Source organism: Arvicanthis niloticus, chromosome 9, assembly GCF_011762505.2.
Source record: "Arvicanthis niloticus isolate mArvNil1 chromosome 9, mArvNil1.pat.X, whole genome shotgun sequence".
In the NCBI taxonomy this organism is placed as follows: Eukaryota; Metazoa; Chordata; class Mammalia; order Rodentia; family Muridae; genus Arvicanthis; species Arvicanthis niloticus.
In genome coordinates this window covers 57,251,471-57,267,569 of record NC_047666.1, presented here as the reverse complement: position 1 = coordinate 57,267,569, position 16,099 = coordinate 57,251,471, and the positions used below count along the sequence as shown (strand labels likewise).

The 16,099-nt window shown below is 52.5% G+C and overlaps 2 protein-coding genes across 7 annotated transcripts in view; one reads left to right on the top strand and one right to left on the bottom strand.

Annotated features, from left to right (window-relative positions):
• Positions 1-16,099, bottom strand: part of Cacna2d4 (calcium voltage-gated channel auxiliary subunit alpha2delta 4) — a 116,309-nt gene that overhangs the window by 22,089 nt on the left and 78,121 nt on the right. The window contains exon 27 of one of the 5 annotated variants that reach the window (XM_076940426.1): positions 14,323-14,472. The exons of the other annotated variants lie outside the window; for them this stretch is intronic. Coding sequence (XP_076796541.1) covers positions 14,456-14,472 — 17 coding nt within the window. The 3' untranslated portion in view covers positions 14,323-14,455. Of the gene's footprint in view, positions 1-14,322; positions 14,473-16,099 lie in introns of those variants that run through there. 5 annotated transcript variants of the gene reach the window in all.
• Lrtm2 (leucine rich repeat transmembrane protein 2) lies at positions 178-15,795 on the top strand. 2 transcript variants are annotated; one of them, XM_034511955.2, is made up of 6 exons: positions 178-477; positions 6,350-6,560; positions 7,015-7,147; positions 9,851-10,441; positions 13,306-13,780; positions 15,187-15,795. In XM_034511955.2, the coding sequence occupies exons 3-5, from the start codon at positions 7,081-7,083 to the stop codon at positions 13,758-13,760; spliced, it is 1,113 nt and encodes a 370-aa protein (XP_034367846.1). In that variant the 5' UTR covers positions 178-477; positions 6,350-6,560; positions 7,015-7,080; the 3' UTR covers positions 13,761-13,780; positions 15,187-15,795. The 2 variants fall into 2 exon arrangements, with proteins under 2 accessions (XP_034367846.1, XP_034367845.1); XM_034511954.2 differs by adding an exon at positions 2,475-2,657 and having other exon boundaries at positions 179-477; positions 13,306-15,795.

Here is a 16,099-nt window from a genome sequence, read left to right as displayed (position 1 = left end):
GAAGGTCCTGCCTTCCAAACAGATAGAGATGGCTGCTTGCAGCAGTGCTGGGAGGTGACAGGATACAAGGGTACCTCTAGTCTGGGGCAGCAGAGATTCACCCACAAACGCTCTCCTGCTGCCACAGCGCTTCGGAGGCCGGCGCGCGCGCCCGCCATAGCAGATGCGCCCCAGCTGTCACTCCGCTGTGAGCTCTCCTCCCTCCGCTTGCTTGCTGTTGAGCACGCGCGCTCTGATCCTTCTGCCTCTCCCCCTCTTCGGTCTGTCTTCCTCCCGCCCTCCCTCTTTCGCTTCAGTTTGTCGCTGACCCCGCAGCCCCTTTCCTGGCAGCGGCAGCTCAGCCTGCGGGTCCGCCTCCTTCACAGGCGCTGCCCAGTCTCCCGCTGCCCCGAACCAGACCGGACATCCCCGCGTTCTGCCTGCCAAGCTGCTGGTGTCCAGCTACCTGGTCTGAGCATCAGGTCCCAGTGCAAAAAGGTGAGTTGTGAGTGGCTTCTGGGAGAGAACGGGTTGGCTTAAGAGGCTTGGGTATGGGAACTAGGGACCACCTGTCCTTGCACGACTAGCAGGGTTTTCTTCCCAGGGCAGTTGCTGAGGTGGGGTGGGGGAAACCACTTAGGACCAGATACCTGGGCAACCCAAAGATACAGAGCATTAGGAAGTCTGACTCCTCAATGCTGGGGACATAGCTGTGTATTCTGCTAAGGATGGGGTATGGAGGAGGGACAGGGAAGAGAGGAGTGCTGGTGCCACATGATGGCCCCGGGTAGCATGGAAATGTCCCTGCAGCGGGAGGAGCGGCAGCTATGGGAGGGGGGAGACAGCTTGGGTGCTGGAAACAAGCTGGCATTCTGAGAGGCTTGAGTGGGGGTGGAGGACCCACTGAGTGAGAAGGCGAGGGCTGGACTTTGATACCAGTTGCTCTTGCTGTGCTTGCTGGCCTTCAGGTAGCTGTCCTTGGACAAGGGTGCAAAGGAGCCCTTCCTAGTTGGAATAGTCTTTGCAGTCCTGATGGAGCCTCCCTGGTGGGGGTGTGGCTGGAAGTGAAGGAGGGGTGTCTGGTGGCTCTTCCTTACAAACCCAGGCCTTGATTTTAGCACACTGGATGGCCAGACAGGTCAGGAACCTGAGGTGCTTAGGTGGCCCACACTGCATAATAGCCTTTGCAGCAGGTGGGCCAGATGCCTTCAGAGCACTGGGCACTTAGTGTAGGGGGCAGTGTATAGCGAGGTCACATTCACCCTGGCTGCCTAGCTCACATGGGCATGGATGCCCGACTCAGAACAGGACACTGGTTTTCAGGAGCCCCAGGCCCATTTCATAACGCTGGATTCTGCCCAGGAATCTGCAGTTCAAATTCCTGTATGGCCGGCAGGTCTGGGACTGGGCTCTGATTGGTTGCTCTGCCTCCCACCCCCAGCTGTCTGCATTCCAGGGTGGTGGTGGGGATGTTGGCACCAGGCTGCCAGGGTTTGTTGGGCATTGCCTTGTGTGACTCAGATTGACAGGCCCACAGCTTAGATAACTACAGCAGGTGGGGGGAGGGGAAGGAGCCAGCATGTGGCACTGGGCGGGGGAAGTCCAGCTGGTAGGGAAATCCAACATCAGCTTCCAAGCTGCCAAGAAGAGCCCAGCACTCCCACCCCCACCTTCCCACTGCAGGAGGGCTCTGGTTCTGCCAGAAGAGGGAGACTGGGAAAACCAAGCAGGGCAGGCAAAGAGGCGGGCTTCTTAAGCCCCCTAGCTGTTCTTTGAGGTTGGGCTAGAGGATGTGTCTGTGCTCAGGACAAGCCTACCCTGTTCTCAATTTCCAAGTGCCAAGACCCAGAGCCAGGGGCTTGCTTTAGTCAGGCGGGTGGCAAAGGAGGGAGCTCAAATGGGTACAAGGTTGGGAAGAGTGGGGAGCCAGGATGAGGCTTGGGTGTGGGGGTGAGTGATCTTTCTTGGCTCCTGCCCAGGGAGGCAGTTGGGTGGTAGGAGCCTCCAGGGTCCTCAATGGCTTCTTCAGCTTCACAGAGCAACCCCATGTGTGTTGGGTTTCCTTCCTACTCTGCTTCCCAAGGCTTATGTCAGAGACAGGAAGAATTTGACAAGGGGAAGTGGCTCAAAAAGCTGGCTGGGAGAAGACAGTATACTGAGAGGACCCTGGAGGAAGGTCGTGTGGCTGTTCTAAGCAGAAGGGGTTTAGAAACTGCTTCACTGAACAGTATATGCTTAGGGGTGACTGAAGTGGAGCAGATGTGAGGGTATTTTCTAAAAGAGCCTCATGGCCAGACAGGTGACAACAGCTCAGGGAACATTTCAGTTTCCTATGTTCTGGGCTATCAGGAATTCCAGTTTCCTAGATCAGATAGATGTCCAGACTAGTCCTCTAAGATGGGACAGGATGACTTGCAGGCTGCTCACTAGCCTTGAGTTTCCCTGAAGAACAAATTGGGTAGACCATGCAAGCCCTTTCTGCTTCCTCCCTGTAGGTGTGTAGAGCCTGGGAGGGGATGCAGGAGCCTTCATCCAGGAGAGACATACTGGGAAGATATGCACAACAATGGGCCCAGGAATCAGGAGCTGAGGGCACCCCTTGCTGCATGTTGTAAATATTTGATTTGAGGGGTGCTAAGAAGGTGCTCAGAGGAATCTTGTGGCTCCCCAGGCCTGCGGTGAGGTGTTTCTTTTCTTTTTTTTCTTTTGGCTTTTAGCTGAGTGTGGGCCCACACCATGGGGAGAGTAGGCCTACGTCTGTGGGAGAGACTGGAGGGCAGGTGCACTGCCTCATCCTAACCTCAATGTTCTGCAAGCAAGCAAGCCTGGCTGGCTGCTCCAAGCTGGGGGAGGGGGCAGCTGGGGCTCCAGGGGAAACAGCTCCCACGGCCTATCAGTAGTGGGTACAGCAGCCATTGGGTTAGCAGGAACACGTGAAACCTCTGCTCCTGCCTCACCTGTCTGCAGCTCCAATCCTCCACTTCCCAACAGCCCCACCACATACCCCAGCTCCCACCCGGAGGGGTTTTCTGGGGACAGGGATGGCTGTTTGCTCAGATAGTGATGAGGCGATGCCTTACAAATGGTAAGGTTCTGTATGAACGAGGGCTGTATGTCTCTGTTTCTGAATCAGCCTTTACCTGAAGGACAGGGTGGAGGCAGGAACTTGTGAGTGCAATGTGGTCAGAAATTTTGAGGCAGGAAACAGGTTCAATCGATATTCTTCCATTTGCCTAACCTTTTCCATGCCTCAGTTTCCCCATGATGTTGATAATGACTCCAAACTTACTGAGCTGTATGAGCATCAAGAACACAATGCTGGGTAGCTCTTTGACTGTGGCCATTAGTTGGTGCCCTTGTCTTAGCCTGCCTTAGGCAAGGTTAGTTAAGGGTGAGACCTTGACTTATTTTTCCTTTAAATCTGCCATTTTCTGTCCCAGCTCCTCCAGGCTAACCGTATGCAGCCTCTGCTGTCCCCAGTTGCCTGACCTACAGCTGTATCAGCATAGTACATGGGTAGCTGTTAGGCCCTGGCTGAGTCTGCTGGCCTATACTTCTCAATCTTGAATATGTCCCCCAATTGCCTGGGATTTTGCTGTTGGCGTGAGACCACAGATTTAGCATTTCTGAAAGGTTCCAGACTAGCTGATCTTACTAGCCCATCAGAGTCAAAACTGCAGGTCTCTGGTTTGGGAAGTTCAAAGGTTAATCTTACTATAGCCCCATTCTGTAACTGGAGTCCAGGGATCCTGTTGGGCCCAGCCTTGCCCCTTTGTTCTCTGTTTCTGGGGATAAGGTAAAACACCAGTTAGTTTTGGGAGCAGGTCCTGAAGATGGGGGTGGGGCTGGGGAGTGGGGATGAGGTGAGGACAGTTTCTTTCCTTCACTAGCATCTCAAACTCCATTCTGTCTCCCACTCCCACAGAGTGTTAACTTATTCCAGCAGTTGGCCAGTGCCTGCTGCAGCAGCTGTCCTCTGCTTCCAATGTAGGTCACCCCTTTCCTGAGGAGTCTCTGTGTTTCAGGGGCAGAAGGGTCTTTTGCTGGGAGTTGTGTGAGTGGACTTGGGGTGGAAAAGGCTAGGAAGTGCCCCTCCCCCACATCTCTCCAGGGATCAGGATGGCACTGACATCAATCAGAGGAGACAGGTCAGCTACCTAGGCAAGGCGAGGGTATCTTCTCCTAGACTCCTGGCCTTTTCTCCAGAGGATCTCAGTCTCCAGAGTCCTTTCTGCTCCTTCAAATAGACAACAGCCATTACCCTGGTCTGCCTTGTTTGCTCATGGCCCCTTGGCATCATAAGCACAGTGATTCTGATGGGGCAAAATGGGAGGAAGAACCTTCTTGGAATCTCAGGTGGAGGTCAACCTGAAGGAGGCTTCTCCACGGCCTGTCCCCCTGTGGGAGGGAACAGACATGGGAGCAGAAGCTGGCCTGGGCCTTTATCAATTCCTGAGCCTGAACAAAAAATCTGACCTGGCTTTAAGGCTGCCTCATGGGGGTTCTCAGCAGGTCATCCTTCCAGGCTGGAAGTGTCCCTGTGCCTCCCTGCTGGGGGTATGCTTGGCATGATGGCATCTAAGTGGTGCTGGAATGCTGCCAGCAAGGTGTGTGTGTGTGTGTGTGTGTGTGTGCGTGTGTGCGTGCATGTGCCTGCATAGCCCATTACATGCCTAGCTACTTGTGTGTGGGAGTGCATGTGTGCAAGCACGTGTGTTATGACACACTTAGTTGCATGTCTTTGTATGGGCCTACCTCACTCTGCTTCAAGGTTGTGTCTGGGACCTCTGTGCACATTCAAGTGTTTCCTCACTAGGGCCCCTGCAGGGTGACAGCCATCAGGAAGTGGGTAAACAGCCTGACTCAGAAGCCTGTGACCCATTCTGACTTACCATGTAACCTTGGCAAGCTGATTATGATATCTGTGCATTTGGGTGGCTGTAGCCTGCTTGTTATTAACAGGTGCCGTCACTGTGGTTTGGCTGATGTTTTGAAGGTCAGGGATGGGGGCACACAGTAAGAGGGAGACTGCTGTCTGAGACAGGCAGGTCTGTGTGGGCACTGCATGTGAGGGGCAGAAATATATAGAATAAGAACATGGTGAACATGACATGGAGTGAGGACCTGTGATTGGCCACAGCCTGCAGTGGGTTCAGGCATCCATGGGACTGACCTCCCTTGATGGTGAAGAGGCCCACCATAGGCTCAAGGCCAGGCAGGAGCCTCTGCCTATATTCCTTATGTGATGTCACTCATGCCAACTCCGACCATCAGGTTGTCACTTTAGAGTTGGGAAGCTGGGGCAGAGTTTAAGCAGTGTGTTGGAAGGAGTTAGGGGGCATGGATCTGAACCCAGAGATTCTTTGCCCGTGAATCTGAGCCAGGAGAGTACCAGGGGAACAGAAGCCAAGCCACTATAAGTGCTGAGTGCCAGAACCTACACACATGGCTTTTGCCTTTAGCCTACAGCCATGCTCGGTTATGGTGTGCAAACTCTGCTGGACCCTTCACAAGCTGTTGCCTCCTGACCGGGAAGTGGAGAGGTGAAGTCAGGGCTGGCAGATGAATACAGCACTCCTGAGCAAGCTGCCCTTGCCGGGAGCACAGCAGAGTATCTGAGGGCCTCATAGGTCACAGCAGCACAGGCCACCGTGGCTTCCTGAAGATCACTAGGGTGGAATGCGGTGGAGGTAGAGAATAGAGAATGCACATGCCTTTAGCCCTAGCTCTTGGGGGGCAGAGGCAGGTGGATCTCTGTGAATTTGAGGTCAGCCTGATCTACATAACAGGTTCCCAGCCAGCTTCCGTTCAAACAACAAAACATCAACTAAATTGGGTCAGGACGGGGTCCGGGATGCAATGGGACCATTCTCTGAACCTGAGGGAAACCTGGCTAGGCTGCTCAGGCTTCTAGACCAAATGCCCAAGCATCTGGCAGCCCCGCTCACCTCAGTGCCAGCTCCACTCTGCCATTGGCTGGGAACTCCAGGACTAAACAGAACTCTGTGGGCTGCAACTGAAACTATACAGAGGCCATGAACTTGGCAGTCAAGGAAGGCCAAACTTGCAGCTGTCCTGGGAGGAGTGGTCCCAGAGAACAATGTCTTTTGGGTTCTAAAAGGGAGCTAGGGTATACCACAGCTTCCCCTATCTGACCCTATCCTGGGAGGAGGCTGGCAGGGTGCAGGCTCTGGCTTGCCACCTCATAGTTCTTAACCACATCTCGCAGGGTGCTGAGGCCTTGGGCCCCTTTAGGGGACACTGGGTTATGGAAGGCCCTAGAGAAAAAGTAAGAAGCCCACTTCTCCCCTGAAGAGTAGCCTGCTGCCTACACTTGGCCTTCTGCTAGCTATTTTACCCGTTCCTCTAGGTCTTCAAGCCCCCCTGGGCCATCAGCAGAAGAGCAGGAACCCCTGAACTGCGGTAGTTATAGATCGGCTGGCTGGCAGAAGACCAAGCTTGTAATTCACCTCAAGGTGATAGTGGGCTCGGAAGCAGGGGGGCAGTGCAGCAACCCATACCCTACCTGTCAGCAGGAGCTACGAGGGGAAGGGCTTGGCCTTTGCCTTCCCACAGCTATGGTAAGCTGGGGACTGGGGGATGATGGCACTGGTGCATCTAGGTAGAGGGGCACAGGTCGGAGCTGGGGTCTCCCTCATTTACCCAGGAGAGATGTACCTTCATTTCCTCCCCTGGGGTAAGCCTCAGAAAATAATTTTTAAAGCCCACCAGAGTGTAAAGAGGCCTCAGGGGCGTGAGGGGAAGATGGGAAGGGGTATAGGGGGCAGAGCTGGGGTTCAGCTGGCAGCTCTTGTGCCTTCCAGTCCACCCTCAGGAGGTAAATATCTTGCATGATCCTCTTGACCCCCTCCTTGCAGAGCACCAGGAGCAACAGGAGAGGGGGGTGAAGAATGTAAAGAGACACCTAGGCCTTGTCCCTGACCCCTGGGCTGGAACGGGTTCCAAATGCTTTGCTCCACCTCTCTCTCTCTCTCTCTCTCTCTCTCTCTCTCTCTCTCTCTCTGTCTCTCTCAGGACTGACAAGTGGTGCGTGCTGAGGGGCTCTCTCTCTCCAGAGCTGCAGACAGTGTGGGCTTCACCATGCTGGCACCAGGCGGTGGCCCAGAGCAGAGGAACAAACTTGTCCTGCAGTGGAGGCAGGTCTCCTGTGAGTATGGGGCCCAGTGTGGGGAAGGCGGGGTAGGGGTGTGTGTCTGACAGGGTGACAACAAGATGTCTGACCTTCCTCCATGCCTAGGGCTGGCTTTGCTTTGGAGGCCTAGACCCATGCCCTTGTTAAGTAAAGACAGTCCAGGCAGAGTGTTTTCCAGAGGCTGGGAGGAGGCTGAACAGCTGGCTCTGCCCCATGTATCTCCTTTCCTGGTGGCCACAAGCCAAGAGTTCTATAGGAAAGGCATCCAGTTTAACTGGGATCTTCAATGTGTGCAGCAGGTGTGGGGCAGGGGCTGAAATCAGCCCCAGCAGGGTTGTAGTGCCAGACAGCCTCGGCTATAGGAAAGCTACCTTCTCACTTGGCCTCAGCCATCTTGTCTGCTGGATGAAGAAGCCAGAGGCCCCAGCAGGATCTGTATGCTGCCGAGTTCCCAGCTCTGTAGAGGCGCTAGGGAATTCTTAGGGTGTAGCAGTGGGAGAAGGGCTCACAGGAACCGGATCCATCCCTCCCTCTACACGCAGTGCACTGAGGTAACTAGTAAATGCAGCCTTGTCCGTGAACATTCTCTTCAAAGGGACAAGGTCAGCCATGGCTGGTTTGCCCACGGCTAGACAGTAAGAAGTGAGAAATGGCCAAAGGGATATTGCTCCGCTTGCCCTCCCCTGGCCTTCCGTCCAGTTGCCCTGGCAGGGAGCTGCCTGAATTATTCACCAGGTGAATGGCTGATCGAGGGGCTCAGATCCCTTTCATTCTGGGATCACTCTGACACCTCTCAGTGCAGGATTAAGTTTTTCTTGTAGCTTTGGTGCAAGTTGAATTTGGTGTTGGAGGTGGGGGTGGGAGTGAGGGGCGAGGGGTTGTTTTCTCCCTACCCAGCTGCTAGTTTATCCACCAGAAAGCATGTGGAGTGTCTGCTGACTGACTGTCCTTATGGGATCTATCTCCTTTCCTCCTCTCTCCCCCTTCCTTTCCCCTCCTCTACTCTTTGGTTTCTCTCTCTTTTCTCTCTTTCTCTTCCTCCTTCCACGTCCCCTCCATTCCTTCTTTCAGTTTCTTAGGTAGTTGTTACACAGCCCAGGCTAGTCTCAGAGTGATCTTGACTCAGCCTCCTAAGTGCCGAATACCGATGTGTGCATCACACTTAGCTTCTCCTTGGAAGGAAAACATGAAGAGTGTGTGTATATAAAACAGTACGTGTGTGTGTGTGCTCATGCATGCACATGTGTATGGGTGTATGTGTGTGTGTGCATGTGCATAAAACAGTGTCTCTATATGCATGCATGTGTGTGCTCACGCACGTGTGTGTGTGCTCATGCATGCACATATGTATGGGTATATGTGTGTGTGTGCATGTGCATAAAACAGTGTCTGTATATGCATGCGTGTGTGTGTGTGTGTGTGTGTGTGTGTGTGTGTGTGCGCACGTGTTATGGGGCAGGTTAACCCTGTAGACAGGCTCAGGGGTTGGAGGTCATTTTGGGTGGCCTCAGGTAGCAGGGAGAGGTCTTCAGGTGACTGTAGAACTCAGCTGTGTTCAGCTTTCTACCAAGAACAAAGTAGCTCAGGTGTCAGCCTCACAGCAGATCCTTCACTGTCATTAATTAATCTCACAAGGAAGGGCAGGGAGAGTGTCATATTGTCCTCCCCTCAAACTCTGCCCTCTGGGACTTTAGATGACCAGACACCCACCAGACAGACTAGAGACTGTCTCATCTTGGTGCCCTGGTTGGGTTGGTTGCTGGCCATCCACGTAGGGCCAGCTGGGAGGCGACTGGCTTTGAACCTCCCCAATTCTCCAGCTGGAGGCTTTCCTCAGGACTCTGGCTTGATGTGTTGGAGATGGAACTGTGTGAGCTTATTCCCCTGGGTTCTGACTACAGGGCCACTGTCAGAAAGGGCTGCTTGCTGGGGCTCACTTCCAGCAGCTGTTTTCAGGCTGAACCCACATATTCTACTCAGAAGGGTCTTGGGGAAAAAAAACAGGACGTGGCAGGAATCCTGTTACCTGATCCACCCAGAAATGCTACCTTGCCCTCTAAGGCTAGAAGTCCAGGATGAACCTGGCAGCTCAGAGTTCAAGTGCAGACGGAGCCACTCCCGGTCAGACTCGAGTAGCACTGTCAGCTGTATGGTTTACCATGCGTTATCATAGCGCTCCGATGCAAGTCCTAGCTGGGCCTGGGTCCCACCTTAGACATCAGAATCTGGTAAATGGACAGCATCTAAGATGCCACAGGGGACACTCTGGACTCCCCTTTCATGCCCAAAGCACATCTCACTGTGACATGGCTTCAGGTGGGGGGGGGGGAGGGGAGGTTCCCATGGGAAGAACCCACAGACTTGGAAAAGTTTCCCCAGTATTCTAAAGTTTTATATTTTATAAGCAGTTGGGGCATTAGGACATCTACGTTCTGAGTCACTTAGCAGTGGAGCTGTGAGCAGGAACTGAGGACCTGCATGGCTTGTCTAGGCTTCTCCAGTGACAAAAGTGACTTTTTGGTCACAGTGTGATGCCTTTAACATGGGTGTTTCAGGTTCCTGAGCACATTTCTGTGTGGTCAGTAAGTAACTGTGAACTGACTGTAGCTTGTGCCAAAGGAGATGAGGCCAGGAAGACACCTGGGTGTGAGCTGGGAAGAGGGAAACTGAGACAGGAGAGTCCAAGCCTGTTACTCTCTTCTCCTGACTCCTCCCTAGGGATCACCTGCTGGATTGCCCTGTGTGCTGTGGAGGTGCTCCCTGCCTGCCCTTTCTCCTGCACATGTGACAGTCGCAGCCTGGAGGTGGACTGCAGTGGCCTGGGCCTCACCACTGTACCCCCGGATGTGCCCGCTGCCACCCAAAGCCTTTTGCTCCTCAACAATAAGCTGAGTGCCCTGCCAAGCTGGGCATTCGCCAACCTGTCCAACCTGCAGCGGCTGGACCTGTCCAACAACTTTCTGGACCAGCTCCCCGGGTCCATTTTCGAGGACCTGGTCAATCTGACAGAGCTCCAGCTTCGGAATAACAGCATCAGGACCCTGGACAGAGACCTGCTCCAGCACTCCCCGCTACTTCGACATCTGGATTTGTCTATCAACGGCTTGGCCCAGCTGCCCCTGGGGCTTTTTGATGGGCTCCTGGCTCTGCGATCCTTGTCCCTTCGCTCCAACCGTCTGCAGAGCCTGGACCGGCTAACGTTTGAGCCCCTGGCAAGCCTGCAGCTGCTTCAGGTTGGGGACAACCCGTGGGAGTGTGACTGCAACCTTCGAGAGTTCAAACACTGGCTCGAGTGGTTCTCCTACAGAGGTAAGCCTTACCACCCCACAGGCAAAGGGGAGCTGGGATGAGGGCAGGGGAAAGAAGAACTACAGCCCTGAGCCCCAAACAGGAGCCTCTCTTCTATGCTCATTAAGACTCATTAAGGGCGTTCTGAAGCTTTGCCTCCCTTTCTTAGGATTCATATGGGAACTTAAAGATGCACGATGCTTTTTCTATGCTCTCTACCCCACAAGTATGCCTCTGGGCTTCCCTGGCAGGACAGGAAGAGGAACAACCACCCTTTCTGGGGCATAATAAGGTCACCTGCCTCTTATATGAGTGCAGAATGTAGCTGAAACCCATGGACACAACCATTTTCCTTTGAAGATATTAGTTTCCAGTCCCAAGAAATTTTGACAGGAAACAAGCAGATGAATGGTTTGAGTTCTGCCTTCTTACCCTGCCTTTAAAAAAAACCTACTATTTATTTATTTGCACACATGCCTGCTTGAGCATACATGCGTGTGCACATGTCACAGAATGCGTGTGATAGTCAGAGGACAGCTTTAGGAGTTGGTTCCCTCCTTCCACCAGTAAGGCTCCAGAGATGTAACTCAGGCCATTAGGTCTGTCAGCAAGTGGTTTTATCCACTGTGCATCTTGACAGCCCTTTATTGTTAGGCCAGAGCCTGACTCTTGGCCCAGGCTTGGAACTCACTTTGTATTCTAGGTTGAAGCTAAACTCTGTGAGGCTACACCCCTGATTTCTCCCCCAACTTTAAAAAAGTCTTATCTATTAACTTTATGTGTATGTGTGTGTGTGCCCAAGTGTATTACATACATCACTTGCATGCAGTGCCCTCAGAGGCCAGAAGAGGGCGTCCCCATGGAACTAAAGTTATAGGCAGCTGTCAGCAACACAACGTGGGTGCTGGGAATTAAACTGGCTCTTCAAAAGCAAGCACTCTTACCTGCTGAGCCATCTTTCCAGCTCCCTCTTTCTTTAATCTGAGAAAGTTCTATAACGAACAAGTGAGTTGATCAAAAGAATGCTTAGCCACGCTCATACCTGTAATCCCAGCACTTGGGAGGTAGAGCAGGGATTAGGAGCTCAAGGGCCCACCTAGACTACAAGAAAATGTGTCTAAAAATAAATAAATGAATCAATCAGTAAATAAGAAAAGAGGAGATGAAATGGAATGGGAGGGGGACAAATGAGTGCTGAAAAGGGCCAGATCTTGTTTGAATTTCTGGCCCTGCCACCTACTAGCTGTGTGATCTTGAGAAGTTAATTAACATCTTTGTGGTATATCTGTCAAAGGGAGAAAGGTCAATTGTGAGAATTAAATAGGGCAATGCATGCGAGGTGGTTTGAAAAGTGCCCAGCAGAAAGGAAGTGTTGGGCGGACGCTGATGCACTTCTCATCTGTATTCATAAAATCAAGAGCACGAAGGAAGACACAGTCAGTGCCCAGCACCAAGGCAGCTGCTCCGTGTGTGTGGAATTAACAAATCAGCACTAAAATTCTGAAAATAACACAATGCCTTCCCTCACTCTTCCCTACCCAGCCACTAACTCGATATCTCCATGCTACTCGGATGCATTAATTAAAAACACTTTACAAACTAAAAAGTGCTCTGAGATGTTAGTCACTGTGATGATGCTGATTTTGTCAGCGGAGAAATGATTAACGCTGTTGTTTCGCTTCCAGTTTGCAGATACCTTTTTGTGCACTTTATCTATTTTAATCTCTCAAGCAGCTAATCGAGATAGATATCCTCACTTAGCAGCTAAGGATCTGGAGACTCAGACATGATTCAATACTTTAGTTAAATAATTTTCAGGTGATAACACAGCCAGGATTCAACCCTGGGTCTCTGGCCCAGAAAAATGAGGTCACTCCCTTCTCACTCCTAAGCTCTCTTGACAGTCTAACCCAAGGTGGCCATGGTTACATGCTCACTGGTATTGGCCTTAGGACACATCCTTGCCCTTAACACAGCAGTCAGGAGCCAGTTTCCCAGATCCGGTTTTCAACCTTGACTCTTTAAAAAACAAACCCAAACCCAAACCAGATGTTTCCATCAGCATTCAGAGCATCCGAGGCTAAGATGGATGTCTTTGTGAGATTGGACTTGAGGCGTCTGGGCTGGGAGAGGGAGCTCCTTACCCGACCCAGCTAGGTTCTGATATGCTTCCTCTGCCCTGTGTGGCCTGCCCAGTGTCATGAGTAGTTTGGTGGCCTGCTTAAATACTCTAATCAACTCCAGTCTCCTGTGTCTCCAGGATTTGCTCCCTAGATATTAGCTCTCTGTGCTGGTGCACCTGACAAACCCAGGAAGATACCATGCCCACTTCTAGGTGTTCACAGGCCACCAAAGGTCTATGTGAGGCAGGGGCAGATAAGCCAGTGGCTCGGGCTTTCGTACTCTTTCTGAGAAGGGATACAGACCAAGGCTTGTGTTGAAAATAATGGCAAGGGTTCAGAGACATCACTGAGCAGTCAGGTTTTAGGCAGAGAAGTAGATGCAAAGTTTGGGCAAGGACATGGCTTGATGTACAAAAGCCATGTCCTGAGCACGCCCCCAGCTGTTGCTGCTGCAGGGCAGCTGACCTTGGAGGGGCAGGCTTGAATGAGATAGGTGGGGGATTCTCTGTGAAGTAAAAGTAACAGCAATGCCCATTTTCAATGGCTCTGGCAGCAGTGGTGGACTCCTCTATGACACAGTGACCATAACCCTTAGTCTATTGAGGCTAGTTCCTGCCAGCTCTTACTCTTCTGTATTAGGACTGACTACATTACTGGCAGGATTGTACCTTCTGTGCCTCTCATTTGGAGGTCTGGTGGGGAGAGGAAGGCACCCCAGTTCTAGATGCTTGTTCACCCCCTCTTTTACCCCCTTGGATGCAGGGGGACGTCTGGACCAGCTTGCCTGTACCCTACCCAAGGAGCTAAGGGGGAAGGACATGCGTGCGGTCCCCATGGAGATGTTTAACTACTGTTCCCAGCTAGAGGATGAGAACAACTCTGCTGGGCTGGATGCTCCAGGGCCACCATGCACCAAGGCCAGCCCAGAGCCTCCTAAACCTAAGCCTGGGGCTGAGCCTGAGCTTGAGCCCAGCACTGCCTGCCCTCAGAAGCAGAGGTACCGGCCCGTGAGTGTGCGACGAGCCATCGGCACAGTGATCATTGCCGGAGTCGTGTGTGGCATCGTCTGCATCATGATGGTGGTGGCTGCTGCCTATGGCTGCATCTATGCTTCCCTCATGGCCAAGTACCACCGGGAGCTCAAGAAACGCCAGCCGCTGATGGGGGACCCCGAGGGTGAGCAGGAAGATCAGAAGCAGATCTCTTCTGTGGCATGAGAGCTGTCTGTCTGGCCCAGGTAGGACAGCAAGGAGACTCCATGGGACTGCTACCAAAAGGGCTGCCCTTCCCTCCATCACAGGCCCTGTCTCAGCCTGACACTGGTACTGCCTCCCTCAGCTCCCTGGTCCAAATCTCTTTCCAAGTTTCCCAGAAGCTTCCCTCGGGCCAAAAATTCCCATGGAAGGCCTTCTCTGGGCCTCTTGTCTTTGGAACACCTGAGCCTTCCTGTGGGCTTCTGGCCATAGGGAGGAAAGATCCTACACTAGAGACATCATCTGCACCAGGCACTTCCCTCCTGCCCTGGGCTACCACAGCTGGTGACTCTCCCTACCTCTAGCTTATTCCCACTTCAGTCTGCATTAGAGACTGGGAGGGAGGGACAGGAGACCCAGAGGTAGATTCTGTGACTCCTTTCAAAGCCAGGAAGATATTCTTGAGTCTTCACAATACAAAGCTTGTCCAGCTCTTAGCAGCTGGTGCCAATGTGTAAACACCCCAGCCCTGTGATCTGGGTCCAAGGCTTAGAAAAACCAAAGTGACTATAATGTCCCCTTTGGGTGGATGTCATTATGTACTTTATTTGCTATAGACCCCTCTGACTACATTGCTCCAGGTTTACGGATTCTACCCATACTTTTTGTTCTTGCGTGAGGTTTGGAGGCAGGGCCTTACTCTATACACGAATTCACTGTCAGACATAGGGCATCACTGTTAATGGTCCCACAGATCAAAGTCGTGCATGCGCACACACACACACACACACACACACACACACACACACAGAGAGAGAGAGAGAGACAGAGACAGAGACAGAGAGAGACAGACAGACACAGAGAGAGAGAGAGAAACAGAGGCCATGAGAATTTGGGGCATAGGCCCACTATCCCCTGAGCCTGAAGGCCACAGTCCCTCTTACTTCCTGATTACAGTCTTCCCATGTCTTCAGGGGTTGGGTCCTTGACAATAACACAGGGATCCTTTGAGACCCTCTAAAATGGGCCAAAGTATGCAGCTGGAGGAACTGCCCATTGCCATAGCAACCCTAGAACCTCTGCTGCTAGGTTTACCAGAGGTGTGTGTGTATGCATGACAGGTTCCAGGCTTCTGAGAGCTCAGTTACAGACCCTTGGGCATTCCTGGGAGCCTCCTCCCTGACAGGTTGCAGGTACACCCAGCAGTTTCTACTCCTGCAGTCTGGCTTCTCCTGTCTCCTCTGTCATCTGCAACATTTGTTTGTGACCCCAAAGGCTGGGTCTGAGCTGTGCTCTGAGATTGGTGGCTCACCTTAAGGAAAGCAGATGTCAGACATTAAGTCCTCGAGAAGGCTGGCTGCCTTCAACACATTCCCGACAGACTGCAGGAACTGGAACAGGATGGCTACATTCTGTTCAGAGTCCTTGGTGATGGGGTTTTCTTTCCCAGGGGTTCATCGGCTCTGCCTGGTTTCCTGGGAGTCTGCAATCGCACCTGGATCATCCAGGCTAAAAAATGGCTGCAGTCCTATTTGGTATGAGATTCTTACTCCTGGGCTATGCACATTTTCAAGGTCATTGCCCTCTGTTCTAAACTGCCCCCTCCTTAGAGACTGGATATCTCTGTAGGAGATGCCAGACTGATATCCTGCCCTGGGAAGGGTCTTGGTAGTAGACAGATAGACACTTAGGCACTGATGATACACCTATGAGGGCCTCAGGGAAGCCTCTCAGCCCTCCTTCTGGTCCTCTGCCGCCTACTCGACCATCAGGGGCGAGTAATGGGGGTCTCAGGAGAGCCTTCAAGGTTGCTCTCTGGCTGGTAGACAGAGAACACAGGCTGCTGTTCAGGATCACAGGATCCTCTAGGCTGGGCCACAGTCTTCCTTCCTCTTTTGGCTGGTGGGCCAATCCCAGAGCCGGGATTTTCTAAGGGCCTGGGGGAGGGAGGGTGTTGTCAGTGGTGATATCTTTAGCCTGAGACAGAAGATTTTTAAAGGCAAAATTATATTTCTGGTTTGTTGTTTCAGAAGACCAATAAAGACTATTTTCCTATGTATTTCCTTGCTTCATTGGGTGGGAGGGGATGTGGGCATTGGGAGAGTGGTGCCCTGTCTCCCTGCTGTGCCAGGCAGCCAAGCCATTTGTGTCACCCTGATGCAGCTCTGTGTGACAGATGGGCCCCCTGCCCGGTAGCCAGGACCTCAGGGCTGGGAGGGACATGACAGCAGCATCCTGGGTGTGAACTGGCTCAGGACAAGGGTAATAAGCACTGGGCAGGGCTGGTCTGTGATTTTAAACCTATCCATGTTCCTGCCTGGCAGTAACAAATGTGAGCCTCAGGGCAGAGTGAGGCTTGTGCA